This window comes from Drosophila serrata, unplaced genomic scaffold, assembly GCF_035046125.1.
Source record: "Drosophila serrata isolate PLE 108 unplaced genomic scaffold, ASM3504612v1 contig_184, whole genome shotgun sequence".
In the NCBI taxonomy this organism is placed as follows: domain Eukaryota; kingdom Metazoa; phylum Arthropoda; class Insecta; order Diptera; family Drosophilidae; genus Drosophila; species Drosophila serrata.
This window is the reverse complement of record NW_028257082.1, coordinates 3,868,589-3,885,852: the sequence shown is the minus strand read 5'-3', so window position 1 is coordinate 3,885,852 and position 17,264 is coordinate 3,868,589. Positions and strand designations below refer to the sequence as shown.

The window sequence follows — 17,264 nt, the reverse complement described above, 5'->3', positions numbered from 1 at the left end:
TAACGGTCATCTGTGGTGCGGCCGCATCGTCCACATGTGGCATCCACCGTCGATTGGAGCCTGTGCCACCTGCCGATTGGCATTTCCTTGACCCAAATTTCACTGGAAAATCCGGCGGCGCCAGCGGTGTGTTATTGTTTTGCTTTCTTGGCTGAACTGTGGGCTTGGCTCCGCCTGGCCCCGGTCGGCATTATAATGTCGAGTCGCGGGGGTAAACGCCTGACCAGGCTGGCACTTGTGGCTGCCCAAGCGTGGACTCCGCTTGCTCCACCACCACCACCACCATCACGATCTTTTTGTAGAATTTCACTTTCGTTATTGTTGTCGCAGTTTGCCTTTAGTTTTTATTTTTTTATTTTTCGTTGGTTTGTCCACTTAATGATTTTCTGTTCACTTTTTCTGTGCATTTCTCGGGCTCACTGGTATTTGTTTTTTGTGTTTATTTTCCCGTGGTCAGCAGCAGCGAAATGGAAAACGCCACAAGACCCGTCGCGGTGTCCAACTGATTGGGCATGCCGGGCACGTGGGTGGTGGTCACCGCCTGGCCAGAACCAGTCGCCGCTGGAGCTGATGGCTTTCTCATACATTGGGTGATTCATTAGATGCGGTATTACGACACCCGAGAGCCACGAATGGGGCGAATTATGAACGATTTTAAACGATTTTAGCATAATCAACGGTATGATATCTAAGACAAAGACCCTCTGACTTTCTCTCCGTCTCCAGTCTGCAGTCCACACAGTCTCCATCGTCCCGGACAATGGGCAGCTCGCCCAAGAAGGTGCCAAAATAAAGCGATAACCCAACCTCGAAGCGAACTCCAAACAAATGGCAAACCCCGGCGATCCGCACGCCAAATGATGAAATATTCGAGGCCATTCTTCGAACGCATCTGTTTAAGATGCCGCCGCCAAATTGACCAGCGAATGGATAATGGCTAATATTGGGTTACACAACCGCTTCAAGGGAATTGGTTAGAAATGGGGATTATAAATCAAATGAGCTGCAATATATCTAACGAGATACACGGTAAGAACTGGACTTTATAATTGGTATATAATGCATATACTTAAATGAGAGTAAGGCGTTTTTGTTTTATAATTGTTTTTATAATCGTTTAATGCTAATTTTTCTTATTTGCAAGGTATTATAATGTTTAATGGAAAAAATGCAAATTTCTGAGGTCATAAAATCCTTAAAACGCCACTAATTGCCAAAAGTCGTATATCTACCGACTCGCAATTAAAATCTTAATTAGTTGGTATTAAAATATTTGAAGAACAAAATTTGTAATTTTTATCGAATTTTTTAAAAATTTTATAAGGGGTTACATCATTAAAATTGTCAAAAATTTATAAAAAATTGAATTTCTCTCAATTTTAAATTGAGTAATCAGATTTATTAACCTTATAAAAACTAGCATAGAAATGCTTTCCGATTTGATATAAATGCATTTTTGGCTTAGTTATGAGATTTTTAAACAGTGATTTGTCCGTAAAATTTATACATTTTTTGAAGTTAAAAAAATGCGAATCTTTTAAGCTATGATCGATTTCCTGTTTAACCCTAGAATTCAATTGCAAACTGAAGGGGTGTATTATCTTTGGCTTTCCGAACTTAGTTTCTTTTCATTATTAGAATTTTTAAAGATTGTGTTGTCTCCCTCGAATCATTTTTCCAAGTGTGTTGCAGTGCTCACTTAACTTGAGTTTTGCATATTTGCTGGTGCTGCCGGTGATGCTGATGCTGCCACTGATGAGCCGTCAAAATTTCTATTTCACAGCTGGCCAAATAATTTGCAAACTAAGCAGCCATATCGACAGGGGGCAGGGCGATCATCGATGAAAACATCAAATCAGCATAATGATCGCCGAGTGAGCTCAGCTGAGAGTGAGCGACAAGTGTGAGAAATTCAATTCCGAAGACGGGCCCAGAAAGTGAAGGTTCGATTCGATTTTGGCCAACAGCAACCGAGTGTTCGATTATTGGGGATGTTTCCATGTCGACGCCTACCAAATTGCCAATTTGCCGAGTGTTACCTGCTCTCACCCCGCACCCCCGCAATCTTTGGGGCTAACAGTTTTTTAACTGGCCATAATTCGCTTTCAAACGAAATCGAAAGCCATCAAGTTCATAAAGGCGGCCTGTTGGGTAGAGCCCAGTCAATGGTCAATGGTCTCCACAAAGTCTGGGAGTCGTTGTTTGGACTAAGGCCCAATTAATCAAAAATGAGGCGTCGACACGAATTTTGATTTATTGCCCTGGCAAAATCGAACCAAAAACTCCATCATTAACGCATCTTTGACTAAGCACTAACCAGCAGCACTTTCCTTTTCGCGGCTCCGAAAAGGGTTCCCGGGTTCAGTAGCCCATCGATTTTGGTGGGATCTGTGACTAATTGAAAAGGCAATAATTTCACTTTTAGCAAGTTGCGAGCCATGTTTACCAGCCCCAAACTAAAGTCAAACAAGCCGAAGCCAGAAAAGAAACTTCACTTCACTTCGCTTCGCTTCGGTTTGGCATAATAAATGAAAGTGAGTACTGGCCCAACAGCAGCAACTACAAGTGACATACAGACAATCATTGTTAGGCTAATGTATGACACGTTAGCCAACAGATCCTCCGGCCAACTAAACGAAGGTTTCTTTTACAATAACTACAACTAACAACAAGATAAACAAAATAGACAACAAATCACGCATACGCCACCGGTGACAACTTGCGCTTTCAATTACAGCGCATGCGCGCGTGTCAACGGCCGCCGTGAAAAAGGGTCTCTAGATGGTATACCTATGATTTAATTTCGGTTTCTTTTCGCACACTTTTAATTACGCAAATGTTATTCAATAAATCCGTAAACGAGTTGGTGTTGGTCCCATAGTGGCGATTAGAGAAATGGGCGAAACTTTTTGGCGAACTTTGTTTTTGCGTGAAGTTGGGGTTTCTTAGCTACATTGAAAGGTTGGTAACAAATGAGTTTAAAAATTGCAAGGAAAAATTCGGGAAATTCTAGCTTTAAAATAACTGAGCTTTGGGAAATAAATAATCTTTATAATAGTTTCATTTTAATTATAAATTTCAGTTTAATATAAGTTCTATATGCATTTTAATCTAGAGATTTCCAACCTAAGAATAAATGGGAGAAATAAACTTAAGTATCCTGGCACACAAACTATATAAATTATCTTGAAAATCTTCACTATTCAAGAATATTCTTCTAGATGTGTTATTAATTAGCAACTAAAAAACTTACAGTTTTAAATACACAAATAAATAAATTACAATGCATTCTCTTGGTTAATAAAAACACCAGAATAATCATAATAATTAGTATTTACAATATATAGTAAAAATAAAAGAGCATCTATGTTACTGGCAACTGTGCAAATATTTTCTTTACCCATTTCTTTTGGGCCGGGCTTTGTTGGTGGTCGATTTGGCCAGCCATGGATGCCGGCTAGGGCTCCAAGCTAATTGCACTATTATTTCATTTTGATGCCATTTTAATTTAATTCCATTTGCGCAACGACTTTCGTCTTCATTAGGCGCGTTTTTCTGCACATTGTTTGCTTTGAAGCTCTCTATAAAAATTTTGCACCTTTCACAGAATCCATTTGACTTCCGTCACCGCTTTTTGCTATGTGTGAGTTTTCTTTTCTTATTTTTTATTTAGTTATTTATTTGGTATGTAATCAAGGTTTGATTGTGTGGCCGTTTAATTGGCGAAAATTAAAAAGGGAAAACGTTTTTACATCGCACACCGTTTGTGTGTGGGCGTCCACCGCGGCTAATGCAATTAATTAGAAAGCGAAACTAAAAAATTCATTTAAATTATGCGAGGGGGGAAATTCATAATTTTGTACTGATAAATGTTTGGCCGAACAGAAAAATATATTTCTTACAATTGCCTTCACTTTTTTTCTGATATCCGAAGGGCAAAGGCCAGAAAAAGGCATAAATTTTTTGAAAGGGAAGCCTCACCGGCCCGGGGGCCATGGGTAAATGATTTACTTTGACTGCCGGTGAAATGGAGAAGTCTCTTTTTTTTTCTAATTTTCGAAGGTGGAAGAGAAAAGTTTCCCGCGGACGGGGTTTAACGAGACCTAAAATCGCAATACTCTCCCGGATCATCAGTATTTTGACGCCCTTATTTGGACATTGGACATAAACTACCACCTGAGAATGAGTACAGAGATCCCAACAAATGAAGATCTATCGGAGCCCGGTGGCTGTGTGAAGACGCTGGTTGCATCCGAAAAGCATCCGATCGATCTATCAAGATTTGAAGCAGACCCAAGACCAATAATTACCGGATGAGGAGTAATTTCCTACGGGTTACGTTTCAAATGGGGCTGGCTGGGCCATCGCCATCAAATTAATGATCATGTCGGTCTTAGTGTGCGATTTCATTAAGCGATATCGGCGGGAGAGGTAAGAGCGTCTTCTGAAAACGAACGGTGGCGTTTCCCAGCAGCCTCTTCGGTTGAAGAAAGGGAAAATATTGTCCAGGCACAAGTACTTTTCAATTGTTTTCCCCCCACAGATGGGCCTATAAATTGTGTAAAGAAAAATATCTTTAAAATATATTATTGTGGCAGCAGCACTTGGACTTTCGTTTTTTGTTTGCTTCTCAAGTGGCAGTCGCTGCGATTGCGACTGTTCCTATAAATCTTTTTCTTTTTTGCCCAGAAAAATAAGAAATTTCCATTGTCCGTGGTGGGTTGGGAAAGTCTAAGAGTCGTCGTCATTGTGCATTCGGTTCGGGTAGCTGAGTAGTTGATAGTAGTTACCAGTGGCCGGTGGTCATCTCTCTCGAGGTGGAAACCCCCTGCTGATCTCCGGCTGACATCTTGCGGCCTCGCCCCCTCACTCGTTGCGGTCGTGTGTGTGTGCGGCTTTTGATGGGGCTCTTCAGGCGTTTTAATTGTGCAACATTTCTTTAGAAATTAAATGCAAGCCCCTTCAGTTACTTCATAGCTTTCGTTTTCCCTGGGAATGCTCTGCTCTGAATTTGATTTTGAACACTGCCAAAAAAGTACTACTTACTCGATGACAACAATCAACATTTTGGCACCCATCCGTTATGCAAGCAATTTCACTCCGTTACCTAAGGCACACACTCCATAAATTCACATATCGAATGTCATAAATCGGCCATTAGTTGACGAATTAATTCACATGGATCACACGGCCTGACCATACTTAGATTTAATCAATGTCCGGGCCAAGTATCAAGTTTTCACTTTCGCTTGGCTAGGTCTATTTTGATTCGGTTAGCCAATCGCCATCGGAGGATCTCCGACCGACCGACCGACCGACAAATAATCCCCTAATCTGACGCCCATTAGTGGCACGAATCGCATGTGAAAGTTCATGTGGAAACCCAAGTCGAAGAGCGGCTAAGGACCGGCGCAATCCGCTGCCGGTCGTGATCGCTGCCGTTGATAATCCGGACGCATGACCCCCGTCCAAGTACGTGATATCCGTACAAATTATGATAGGCCCGACGTCACCGAAGATCTCCAGTTATCCAGATCTTGAGCCGTGGCCACGACATGCACTTGCAACGCACTCTGGTGGCTCCCACACGCCATAAACAATGCCCAGCGAATGGAGGAGCACTCGGCTCTGTCATATGCAAATGACCGGGCAACTCTGTGTATGAGCCATTAACAGAGAGCGAAAGTTCCACGACCAGCCAGGTCGGTAATTGCAGGGCATTCGTAAGAGATTTGGTCATATTATAATTTATTTATACCTTATGCTTTATATTAAATCAAATTAAATTTAAATTAAAGTTTATTTTGGTAAAAGATGTATTCAAAAGAAATATATACACACTAAAAGGAAATAAAATATGTGGAAAGAACATTTTAAAGTGAGTTTGTTTAATCCATTTTGTTGAAATTCTTAGCTTTAAAAAACTATGATATTCAATATAGCCTATTTGTTAAATTTTCCTGTCAAAATTGTAATAAAAATTCTAAGGACAATCATAAACTTAATTTTATAATAACTATATGATTAATTTCAAGAAATTTATTACAAATAAAATGTGCAGATTAGAGTAAATAAAAATATATTGAACACCCCCAGAGTTATAATTAAGTACCTAAATTTCCCAATTGTTATTTAGTTTTAGTTCTCCGATGACTTATGCAGAGGGAGACAAATATCTAGAGTTTTATTGTTTATTTTTCTTGCATTAAATTCAACCGAGTTTAGTTTCATCCGGCTATGCGTGTTAATCGCTGTCTACATGTTCCGCATATTTTATATCTTTATGTGAGCAAAACAAACATTGGAAATTTTTATATTTATTTTAGACGTGTGCCCGGTCTCCCGGTAAAGAAAGTTTTAAGTTTGTGAGCTCCCAATGGCACCTGCCAAATAATGCTTGAATATCTTTTGCCAAGTTCGGTGTTGTCTCATGCATGGGGAATTTAAGATTTGCTATACGAAAAATCGTAGAGCTTTCACAAGGGATCCAAAGTTATTTTTTATGGGATTGGGAGTTTACTAATATAAATTTTTAATTTTCTATAAGAGGAAGAACTGTTTGATGATTGACGTTTAATAAAAGTCTTTATTGTATAATCTAAATCTTTGTTTCTACTTTCAACGTATGTTTATAAATTTATAGCAGAAGGAAAATAATTTTGAAGAGTAAATTTATGTAAAATGTAAATGTAGAATGTCTAACGAAATGTATAGATTGATGTAGAGTATCTTTACACTTACGAAAGTATTTCAGAGATTAAACTTTACATTATTACAGTTATATGGCGGCCGCTGGAAGATTGACAAAATACTGTGTAAAGTAAAGGTTGGAGGTAAGTTTACCTAAACCACTTCTTCGTTCAACGTCCAAAAAATGTTGTCAGATTTGTGTGAAATACAAACTACTTTTATATACATAACGAACTTTACGTTAAGTAAAATAAATTAATGATCATCAACAATTAACTTCATTAATGTTTTATAGCCTAAAAACTAAAATAGAATTATTACTTTCAGTGGATTTAAAGTGGGACTTCCCTAATGGAAGAAGAGACATTTATAAAATTAGTTATAGTGCGTATTCTGCAGTTCTAGAGATTTAAAAAAATAATATCCAACTCTTCTCTCTTAAAATAAATACAGGCACTAGATATAGTAAGCCATTGTTGGTATATAGTTTATAGTTACAGATGTAACACTTTATTTCCCCTTTAATCTACCAACACACAAAACTCGACGTTTGTTTGTTTTAAACATTTTAATTGTATTAATTTTGTCGTGTGCATGAGCTGCTATAAATAAATAATTACATTATGTTATAAATTAAAATTACAATAGCTTCTGCCGCCTGATTTGCGATTCGAGGAGAAGCGACTTATGTGATAATGCCCTACCGAAGGACCCTCGCTTGATCGCGGGGGGATCCCCTTTAAATTAATATTGTGTAAAGTAGGACTAAAGCTAGAGTGTAAATGTTATGCAATAATTTAGAAAATTATGTACAGCAAATGGGAATAAATTAGGTCCAATCGATCGATCAATACGTTACATGAGCTGTGACTGCTTCGCTTAGTTCGCTTAGTGTGCTGGTTAATCACATTCACTAACTAGTGGTAGGGTTAGGCTATAGTACGGTTAAGATTACGATTATGACGATGGAAGTGCTATCAGTTTGTGGGTCAGTGGGCAGTGTATTGAGAGGGTGACAGGTGAGGTGGAGCAACTGGAATCGTTGCTCGGGTTATGGCCGATGCGCCGATCTATCGATCTCTCTCTCCATAACCGGAGCACGAGTCCGAGTCTCAGTTGGATTCCGCGGATAGAGTTGGTGGTGTTGGTGGTGCTGGGCATTCGCTAAGGAGGTCTCTCTGCCCCCGAATCCGGTCTAGAACTGCAGTATCTGGTTGATCCAATCCCGGAACTCGGAGATGCGTGTATACACACCGGGCTGGTTGGCCTCCGCGCACCCAATGCCCCACGAGATGACGCCACCCAGATGGAAGCGCTTGTCCGATTCCCTTTGCAGCACCATGGGACCACCAGAGTCACCTAAAGATTAGACATGACACTCAGTATATTCGTAATTACGGGTAACCTCTCAATAACTCACCCTCGCAAGAGTCATAGCCACCCTTTTTCCAGCCGGCGCAGATGAAGATGTGTGGGATGTGCTCAATGTAACCCGCAGAGCGGTACATGGACTCACAAATGGTGTTGTTGATCACTGGAACGGCAACCTCTTGGAGCACGCTGGGCAGTGGTCCATCCTCGTACAGGCGGCCCCAACCCGTGACAAAGGCCGTCTGGCCGATGAAGTTCTCGTCGTTGTCCGGCACACACACGGGAATGATGTTGGGTTGGAAGACGACGGGCTCATAGAATCTGTTTGGGAAGAAAGCGGTTTAGTAAGTGTTGAGGATCAAAAAAGGATTAAGCTTCTCACCTAAGCAATGCCAGATCGTATTCAAAGGTGCGCGGGTCAAACTGGGGATGCGAGGCAACGATCTGAACGCGGCGCTCCTGATAACCATAGGGCTCCTCCTCCTCGGCCAGGTCGTACTCGCCCAGGCGCAGCAGCAGATCGGATGGCGGCACGCTGGATGAAGTGACACACTCGTAAGGGGGATGGTTGGCATTAAGAGGCATCGATTACTCACTTGTCCACACAATGGGCCGCCGTGATCGCCCAGTTCTCGTTCAGCAGGGCAGCTCCGCACTTGTGCAGGTAGGTGGAGGTGCGCCACTGGCGCAGGGAGATCTGCCAGGGCCAGCGACCGAAGGCGGCGTTGGCTCCACCAACGATCCGGGGCTCGGGGAACATGCGACGACCGCAGACTGGACAGGATAAAAAGCGAGAGCTTGGTTAATAGGCCTGCGTCGGGGGTCACAATTAAAGTAATGGGCCGACAGGGCCTTAAACATTTTAATCACTCCGCCACGGCACTCAGTCATCTTGGCTGCAGCCCCAAATGTAATGTGCTTTGGCCACGGCCCAGTCCTTGACTTTGGCCATCCGCAAGGCAGGCAGTCAACGGCCTACTTTATGGCCAGCACAACTTGTTGTTGGCAACTTGGCCCGAACCGAACCAGGCTCGGCCGAGAGTCGCGTCGCGACTCGTTTCGATTCGTGCATCAAGATTGCTTTTGCCAGCCGCAAATCGGTCAACGGGCTGCTGCCCGGACAGGCAGGACAGGAGGACTCGAGATCGGGAGGGGATTGGGGCATTGCATTGGCTCCTTTTCTTGGCCGGCTGGACTCTGCAGACGATGGCCAGCAAGCCAGCAACGTGACCCAAGCGGCACAATGACCGAGGCGATCCCATACACGATGCAGTCATTATTGTAAATGATTGCTGTAAAAATTGTTGCGGACTGTGTCTAGCAGAAGATTCACCTTAGGAGTGTTCTTACACAGGGAAAAATTACCAGTGAAATGGCTTGAAAACCATAAATATAATTTATGTTTTTAGTTATCTATCCCTTTTGAGAATAATTGAAATAGAATTTAAAGCAATTCCCCTTTACAGTTTCTCTCTGTGTAACCATTTATGAGCTGGCCCCGGGACAACATCTCGGAAGATGTCTCCGCTTCTTGGTCTTCAGCCCCGATGCTGGCTCAAGGCCAGCGTTTAGCCTTCAAATTGAATTTAATGGCCACGCACAAGCTGGCTTTGTCTTATGGCCAAAGTGAGGCTGAGTGGGGCCAAGTGAGCCCATGTGAGCTGCGAGTGTATTAATAGATTTCTCCCCGCAGGAAACAAGTTTTCCCCGGTACTCCTCCTCCTGATCCTCGGCCCGATCACTCACCTTCCTTGTAATCGACGCCCTCCAGAGCATTGGCGGGTGCCACGGTGGTGCTGCCAGTGGCCTCAATGGTTGTGGTGTTTGGTTCTTCGCCGCTATAATCGGTGGTTTCACCGGCAGATGTGGTTTCGGGGCTGCTGGTGGTGGTACTGCTGCTGCTGCTGCTGCTGCTGCTGGATGCCACCTCGCTGCTCAGCTCCACGGAGGATAATGTAGATGAGGCCAATTCCACGCTGCTTGCTGGAGCCTCGGTGGTTTTCACTGTGGTTGTCGTCTTTGTCGTCGTTGTAGTAGTTGTTGTACTTGTTGTTGTTGGTGGTTTTGGTGTACTTGTTACTCTTGGCGGCTTCGTGGTCTTGTGCGGCTTGGCGGTACCGTGAGTCTCCACCTCACTGACACTGGTGGCCACCGAGATGACCACTTTGTCGGTGGCACTGGGAGGGGCTGTAAATAGAGAGTGTAAGTATAGTTTTTAAGGGAGAACTATATCAAAGTGGTTATTATCCCCTAAGAGAATTTGGAATGACGCAAACCTGAAAAGGATTCCCCAAGATTTATCTTCTTGCCCAGCCAAAGGTATTAGATTTTTCTTTACCGAAAAGCAATTGATATTTTCTAATTATACCCTTTTATGCTATTTTAATTTTAATTAAAAGTTGGCAAGTAGATAAGGAGGATTAGATCTATAGCTGCTAAATTGTCTTAGGCTTCCCGAAGTTAACTTCCTTTCTGGTTTAAAAACCCTTCTTGGGCGGAGTATGCACTTACCTGTAGTGGCTCCTGTTTTATTGGCCGTCTCAGGTGCAGGGGTGCCCAGTGGCATCCAATTGGGAGGCGGTGCAGGCTGCCAGTCATTGGAAATGCTGGCATTTGTTGTTGGCTCAGCTTCGACGTCTGTCCAGGTAATCAAACCGGGTTTCTTGGTGGCCGGTGTTTCAGGAACACTCAAAGGAGCCTCTGTGGTTAGAAGAGGCTTCACTGTAGTTGTTGTGCTGGGTTTAGTAGTTGTTGGGGAAGTTGTTGTTGTGGGCTTGGGGGTGGTTGTTGTTGGAGCTTTGGTTGTGGTTCGACGCGTAGGCTTCGGAGTGGTTGTCGTGGTTGTTGATCCTGCTGTGGTACTGCTGGGCTTCTTCTTGGTCACCAAAAGTGGAGTGGTGCTACTGGGCGAGGTCTTGGGAGGATTACTACTGCTGATGCTGCTACTGGTGTCGACGGCAGTTGTGGATTGGCTTGTAGGCTCCGCCAGGAGAGCAGGCACCTTTACGATTTCCGCAGTGGGTTTGGGCTTGGGACGTGGCGCCTGAGTGGTGCGTTCTGGCACCTTAATGGTTGTCCGGTTGTTGTTGAGCTCGTCCTTGAAGGATGTGCTGCTTGTTGTCGAGGTGGAGGAGGTGCTGCTACTGCTGCTCGTTTGGATCACTGGCCTTCGAGCCGGCACTGTAGTAGCTGTGTTGTTATGCAAAGTGACAGTGCTGCTGCTCGCCAGGCTGTCAATTGGTTTCCTCGTGGACTGCGATCCACTGGAAGTGGTGGTTGTTGATCCAACTGGTTTCTTGGATGGCGGTCTCCGGCTGGAATGGGTTTTGTGGGGTTTGGGCGTAGTGGTGCGCAATGGTGGTGTGGGACGTGGGGTGGTCACCGCAGCTTTGGTGGGTGTTGGAGTTGTGGGTGCCGGGGTTGTTGTTGTTGATGTCGTGGTTGTTGGAGGGCTGCTTGGAGTTGTTGTGGGTTTGCTGGTCGTCCTGCTGGCCGCTGAACTGCTGGACGTGGGTCTGGAAATAAAGTAAATTACATTTACATTTTAATTAATTAGTTATCAGTAAACAGAAGTATAATTCTACCTGGTATGTCGCCTGGTAGGAGCTGCCGTTGTGGTCGCCTCCTGCTGCTGACGGGTGGGTTCTGTCACCGGTGGCGTTGTGGTCTCCACTATTTGGAAGGTCACAAACTTTGTGGGCACCGAGGTGGTTTCAATGCGCTGCTCCTGCACCACCGGAGCCGTAGTTAGCACGGGTTTGGCCGTCGTGGTGCGTCGTCGCGGTGGCTTAACTGTTGGCAGTAAAGACGTAGTCGTCGAGGGAGCAGGAGAAGAAGGAGAAGCAGGTGCTCCATTGGGTTTGAGAGTGGTGCGCACCACAAAATGCGAGTTCTTGTGGGTGGTGTGGGCCAACGGTGGGCGGCGGGTGGAGGAGGTACTCAGGTACGACTGGGTGACGTTCTTGAGCAGCTCGTTGGTGGATGACTGAGGGCTCTGATGGTGGGTGGTGGACAGACTGCTCTCGGTGGTGAGCTTGAAGAGGGCACTGGTGGGCAGTGTAGTGGATTCATGGGCAAAATGCGAGATGGTGTTCTGGTCGATGCTATTATCATTGATCTCTGGCGCAAAGAGTGAGGCTTCCTCCTGGGGGTAGGAATTTATTTTAGAAATTAGAGTAATCTGGAGGATTGTAAGGGTGTAAATCACTTACCTTTAGGGCACAGCAAGAGCCAAAGTAGAAGCGATCGATGCAGGTGCCCAAATGGGTGCCATTCTGTTTAATACAGTCAATGGCGAACATACAGACTCCCGAGCGTCCCGATTTTCGAACAATGCAAGGCAGATGGCGGATATTTCGACCAGATTGGACTGCAAAATAAGTAGAAAATTATATTAATAACAAGAAATACTATTAATAGTCATTAAACATCACAATTTAATTATTAAACACAACACAAAAATAGATATTATAATGTATAAAGTTAATATACCACTAAAAACTATTATTATTTAGCTTCTGTCCAGAAATACAACCATAATATATAAGTATAATAGACAGCCGTAATGATGATAATGATGATGAGAACGACTGGGGAATGATAGAGGGGCACATATGATTCCTATTCCTATTCTGGATCCACCGATTCGAATCGACTGCTCCACACCATTTCCGTTTGCCGGGCCGATTAACGCCTTCGAATTTGTACGCCAATTTGAGCGCGGCCTTTACCGTTAGGCAAACAGTTAACACAAGTGAAAATGAAGTGGCAACAAGCCACAAAGACCAAGACATGAACATGAACCCAAAAGCCGCGGCCCAAACACGAGGAGAACCCATAAAAGCCGCAAGATCGCTGAAGGGCGTCATCATCATCGCATATAAGACCGCCCGATGAGGCAACACAGTAGCCCATCCGCATTATTGTTATTTATTTATGATTTCTGCTTTTCTGCGCGCTGCCCCCAAAGAACCGCCAGCATCGTCATCGTCGTCGTCATCATCATCATCATCATCATCATCATTATCATCATCGTTGAACGCTGTCGACATTGTGTAATCGAGCCGAGAATTATCCAAGCTCGAGCTTTGAACTTATATAATTGCACAGGCCCCAGCACGGGGGCCAAGAGTTTCGTGTGTTTATTTAACTCTTTTTTGTTTCGGCCAGGGACGAAGTCAGCCAGCCCTGTTGGAGGTCCTGATTCCCCCTTTTGGCCATAAATTTAGTTAACAAGCCGACGGAGGCATTTCGGGCTAAGCGCTCAAAATACTCGCACATAAATAACGCACTTTGCATGCCTGCTAAATGGAGAGGAAACAAAGCAGGGCATCGTTTGGATGCTTTAAATACCTTTTTCGAAAGCCTTATTATTGAAGGTGCGAAATTCGAAGGTGGCTTTCTTTTTGGAAATGTGCCTCATAAATGGAAATAGTCAAGAGGTAAAGACGAGGATCTTAGCAACAAAATTATATATTCATCTAGGCTCACAATAAAATTTCAAAACAATGATAGTGGTGTCAAAAGTTAATTTATTTGTGTGAAAGGTTGTTTTGTTTTAAACTTTTCTGCTAAGCCATTAACTTTAGATGATGGTAAATATGTGCCTAGAAGGAAAGCATAGTTCTTTGACTACCCCTGAAAAGTATTATAATTTTAGTCAGAAGCTTGTAACCCAGTGAAGAACTCATTTCCGACCCTATAAATCATATATATTCTTGATCAGCGTCGATAGCAGAATCAATCTAGCCATCTTTGAAGGAAAAAATATTTTTAAATTTTTTGAAAATTTTATAAGGGGTTACATCATTAAAATTTTCAAAAATTGATAGAAAAATTAAATTCTCTAAAGTTTAAATTGAGTATGCAGAATTATTAACACAATAGAAACTAACATAATAACGTTTTCCGTTTTAAAATTAATGCAGTTTTGGCCAAGTTGTGGGATTTTTAAATTTTGACTTTTCAGCAAAGTTGTTTTATTTGAATAACGATTGATTTGAGAAATTAGAATCTTTTACACTTACTTATGATCGATTTCTTATTTAATTTTATAATTCAATTGCAATTAGAATATACATTTAGGCTTCCCGATATAAGTTTCCTTTCTTGTTTATTTTAAATGGTGAACCTTTCGGTAAGTCTTGAAGAATAAATAGGCGCACCATAAATAAAAAAATATCATAAATATTAAGCTTAGGGTAAATGTTTTAAGGAATGCATTAATTTCACAAGATATTTCTATTCCTAATCATCTTGAATTTAACTTAATTTCAATTTATAACTAATATTCCCACACTTTTTTAAGGTATTTAAATAAATATTGCCAAGAGCCTTTTTGGCGTTTTGCGTTTATTGAACTTTGGCCGCAAAGTGTCGCACATTTCTTATGCAATTAACACGAAACTCTGTCATGAGCTCGCTGGACAGGCAGCGCATTTAAGTTCCCAAAACAAAAAAAAACAGATGACTCAAGGCACGAACTTGGGTTAAAAAAGAAGAAGAATCAATCGAAACGAAACGAAATGAAATCCATCGAAAAGGGGGATTCAGTACCAAGAGACACGGTCACGTTCCATAGATCGTGGCTGAGCCGGCAGCGGTTCTGTTTCTGTTTGCATTTCGTTTTTGTGGCTTTTTGGGTCAACAGCTTAGCATATGTTTCGCTAGCCACTCGCTTCGCCTACCAAATAGCCAAGTCAAGTCAAGACCAGGCCAGGCCAGAATCGAATCGAAGCCTCGGAAGAGAGCTTCGGACCCGCATTGCAATTGCGGGAAATTCGTGTTTTTTGTTTCGTTTTTCCTTTGTTCTGTGTTTTTTTATTCGTTTTTGGCATGCGAATGCGGCACCGCATTTTCGTGGCCCAATTGCGGGTGAGTGAGTGGCGGCTTAAGTGGGTCAAAGAACCGAAGAATGCCTCGGTTCGATCTCCGGGCTGGAAGAAACGGCTTTATTTCCCTTTCACTTGCCATCAAATTTACTTTCCGCTTTCTGCAGCCGCCCGCCCCGCCTCTGTATCCATATTATTTATATTTTCTTTGTTGCCGCTGCGGTCCAGTCATAAACATGAAATGCTCACACTTTCTTGCCAAGAGTCCGCGTCCCAAGTACGATTCCGATTCCGATTCCCTGTCCGATCTGGTGTCCAAGTTGGACTGGCCTGACTGGCGGCGGCGGTTGCTTATTTTATGGCAACATTCTTTGATGGCTGACCTCAATTGCTTTTGCTCGCTGACGTTTGCCGGCGCTGCTCGGTTTATATACTATATATACACATATCTATATATGAAAGTTTTGTAGTTTTATTTTCATCTCTTAACCCCGCTGGCGTCTCCTCATTGTGCTGGCTGACCACTCAAAGGCTGCGCTTTGTTGTCTTTCGGCAGACAAATTGGCAGCTGTGTGGGGCCATTCGCTTGGGAGGAAGTGCTAATAGCGTATAAATTTGACTCTTAATGGCGGTGACCCAATTAATCTTCGTTCCCGGCAACGCCTGTCTCTATTGTCATTAATTTTGATTACTTTCATTAGAAATGCTCTGGCTCTGGCTCTGGCTCTGCCTTGGCTTTGCTGTTCTCAATTCGGTCTCACTCGACGAGCGAGTTCGTCGCTTAAGTCTTTTGTTTTCTATGGCCGTATTAAAGTCGTTCTTTTTGGCAATAAAGTTTATTGGTGCTACCAGCTCAAGTGGCTTGATGTGGAGAAGGAAGCTGATATAGTTAACCATAATTTTCTTGGCATTAAGTTAAAGCCAACAGTTTTTTAATTAGAAATGGAATCGAATAAATTTCTAGAATTATTTTTTAAAAGAAGGAAGTAACCCACCCCTTTTCAAATCTTTTGTATAAACAAATTATTTTATCAACTTAAAGTGTGACCGTCACTGCCTCTTTTTCATTCCTAATTTATCAATTTTTCAGTTCTGTAATAGATTTTGCTTTCATTTTGAATGAGGCATCTAATTAATTGATTAAAATTAAACAAATTTCGTGGAATTTCAGCTTTAATAAAGCTTCTATGAATCACTTCTCTGAATTATTACTTCATTCATTTGATTTCTGTATTATTTCATTCATTTTTCTCTGGATTGTGTGCCTGTCTTCCCTTCACATTATTATTTTGAAACTTATTTTGGAACGTGCTTATTATGTTTTCTCAAGATTTTTGGCTTCTGACTGATGGATCTCTTTTACTTGACTGGCAGACGAAGCGATTGCCTTCCATTGTAATCACTGTGGATGCTCCCCTTCCCGAAAAGAAACTTTTAATTGTCTACGTGAGAGAAAGTGCTGGAGTTCTTGGGAAACCAAGCCGCATCCGTATCTCTGTATCTGTATCTGAATCTGCATCTGGGTAATTCCAGGTAAGTGAGAGCGGTAATTGCTTGACACCCATGGCTTTTGATGGGGACGATGATTCAATCGGAAAGGGTGACCACTTACACTGTGCTAAGCTGGGATTGTCCACAAAGACGGGAGTGGCGTCTATCGTGAGCAGCAGCAGGCTGGCCACTGTGACGAGGCTAAGGACGAGGCTGGGACGTGGCATCCTTGATGGAGTATTTGATGTGGCCGTTCTACTCTTGGCTCTCGATTCGGAGGATGCTGCTGTGTACGTGTAGGTGTCTGTATCCGTGTGTTGTGCACCCATCTGCAAAAAAATAAAACAAACCACAAGCTTATTAGTTTTCTTCGGCGGATGAGTCATGCGAAATGTGAAATGTTTTTACGACCTTATTCAAATTGATCACTAAACATATGGGATTTCTACACCAAGCCCATGGGCACGGCCAAAGTCAGTGGCGAAATTAGAGGGGTTAAACTCCTTAGAGATTATTAGAAATTATAATAAATAGAGTCTAGAAAGTGTGCTTTTCCATATCAAGTAACGAGTTCTTTATTTAGATTGAAATAAACAAATATTAAAAGAAGCTAACTTCTAACCTAAGCTCCTTAATTATCTGCTTATAAAAAAAACTTCCTTTAACTTTACATATTATATTATTTAAACCCCCCTCTGTTAACATTTTTTGCCTACGCCTCTGGAAAAAGTAGAAGCGGGCGCGGCAGAGGAAGCAACAAGTGCGTAGAGGCAATACGCTAAAGCCGCTGACTCAAGTAGGTGAAAGTCTGTCTCCGGTGACTTGCATATGCAAAAATGAGGAACCAAATGAAACAAAACAAACCCAGAGAGAGAGACAGAA

General features: G+C 42.7%; 1 protein-coding gene across 1 annotated transcript; it reads right to left on the bottom strand.

Moving 5' to 3' along the window:
- Positions 1 to 7,717: 7,717 nt before the first annotated feature.
- Positions 7,718 to 16,729, bottom strand: Np (serine protease notopleural). The gene is made up of 9 exons (XM_020958892.2): positions 16,504 to 16,729; positions 12,273 to 12,430; positions 11,646 to 12,205; positions 10,573 to 11,576; positions 9,808 to 10,248; positions 8,658 to 8,835; positions 8,444 to 8,596; positions 8,111 to 8,382; positions 7,718 to 8,049 (listed from the first exon to the last, which is right to left on the bottom strand). Exons 1-9 carry the CDS (start codon positions 16,709 to 16,711, stop codon positions 7,886 to 7,888), a joined length of 3,138 nt encoding a protein of 1,045 aa, XP_020814551.2. The 5' UTR covers positions 16,712 to 16,729; the 3' UTR covers positions 7,718 to 7,885.
- Between the last annotated feature and the right edge of the window lie 535 nt (positions 16,730 to 17,264).

Bases quoted from the DNA above. Each gene is read 5' to 3' on its own strand.
- Np (XM_020958892.2), bottom strand. From the start codon at position 16,711: ATGGGTGCACAACACACGGATACAGACACCTACACGTACACAGCAGCA. The intron at 12,206-12,272 runs GTAAGTGATTTA...TCCTACCCCCAG, and splicing joins GCTCTTGCTGTGCCCTAAAG to GAGGAAGCCTCACTCTTTGC. The intron at 8,383-8,443 runs GTGAGAAGCTTA...CTTCCCAAACAG, and splicing joins TACGATCTGGCATTGCTTAG to ATTCTATGAGCCCGTCGTCT.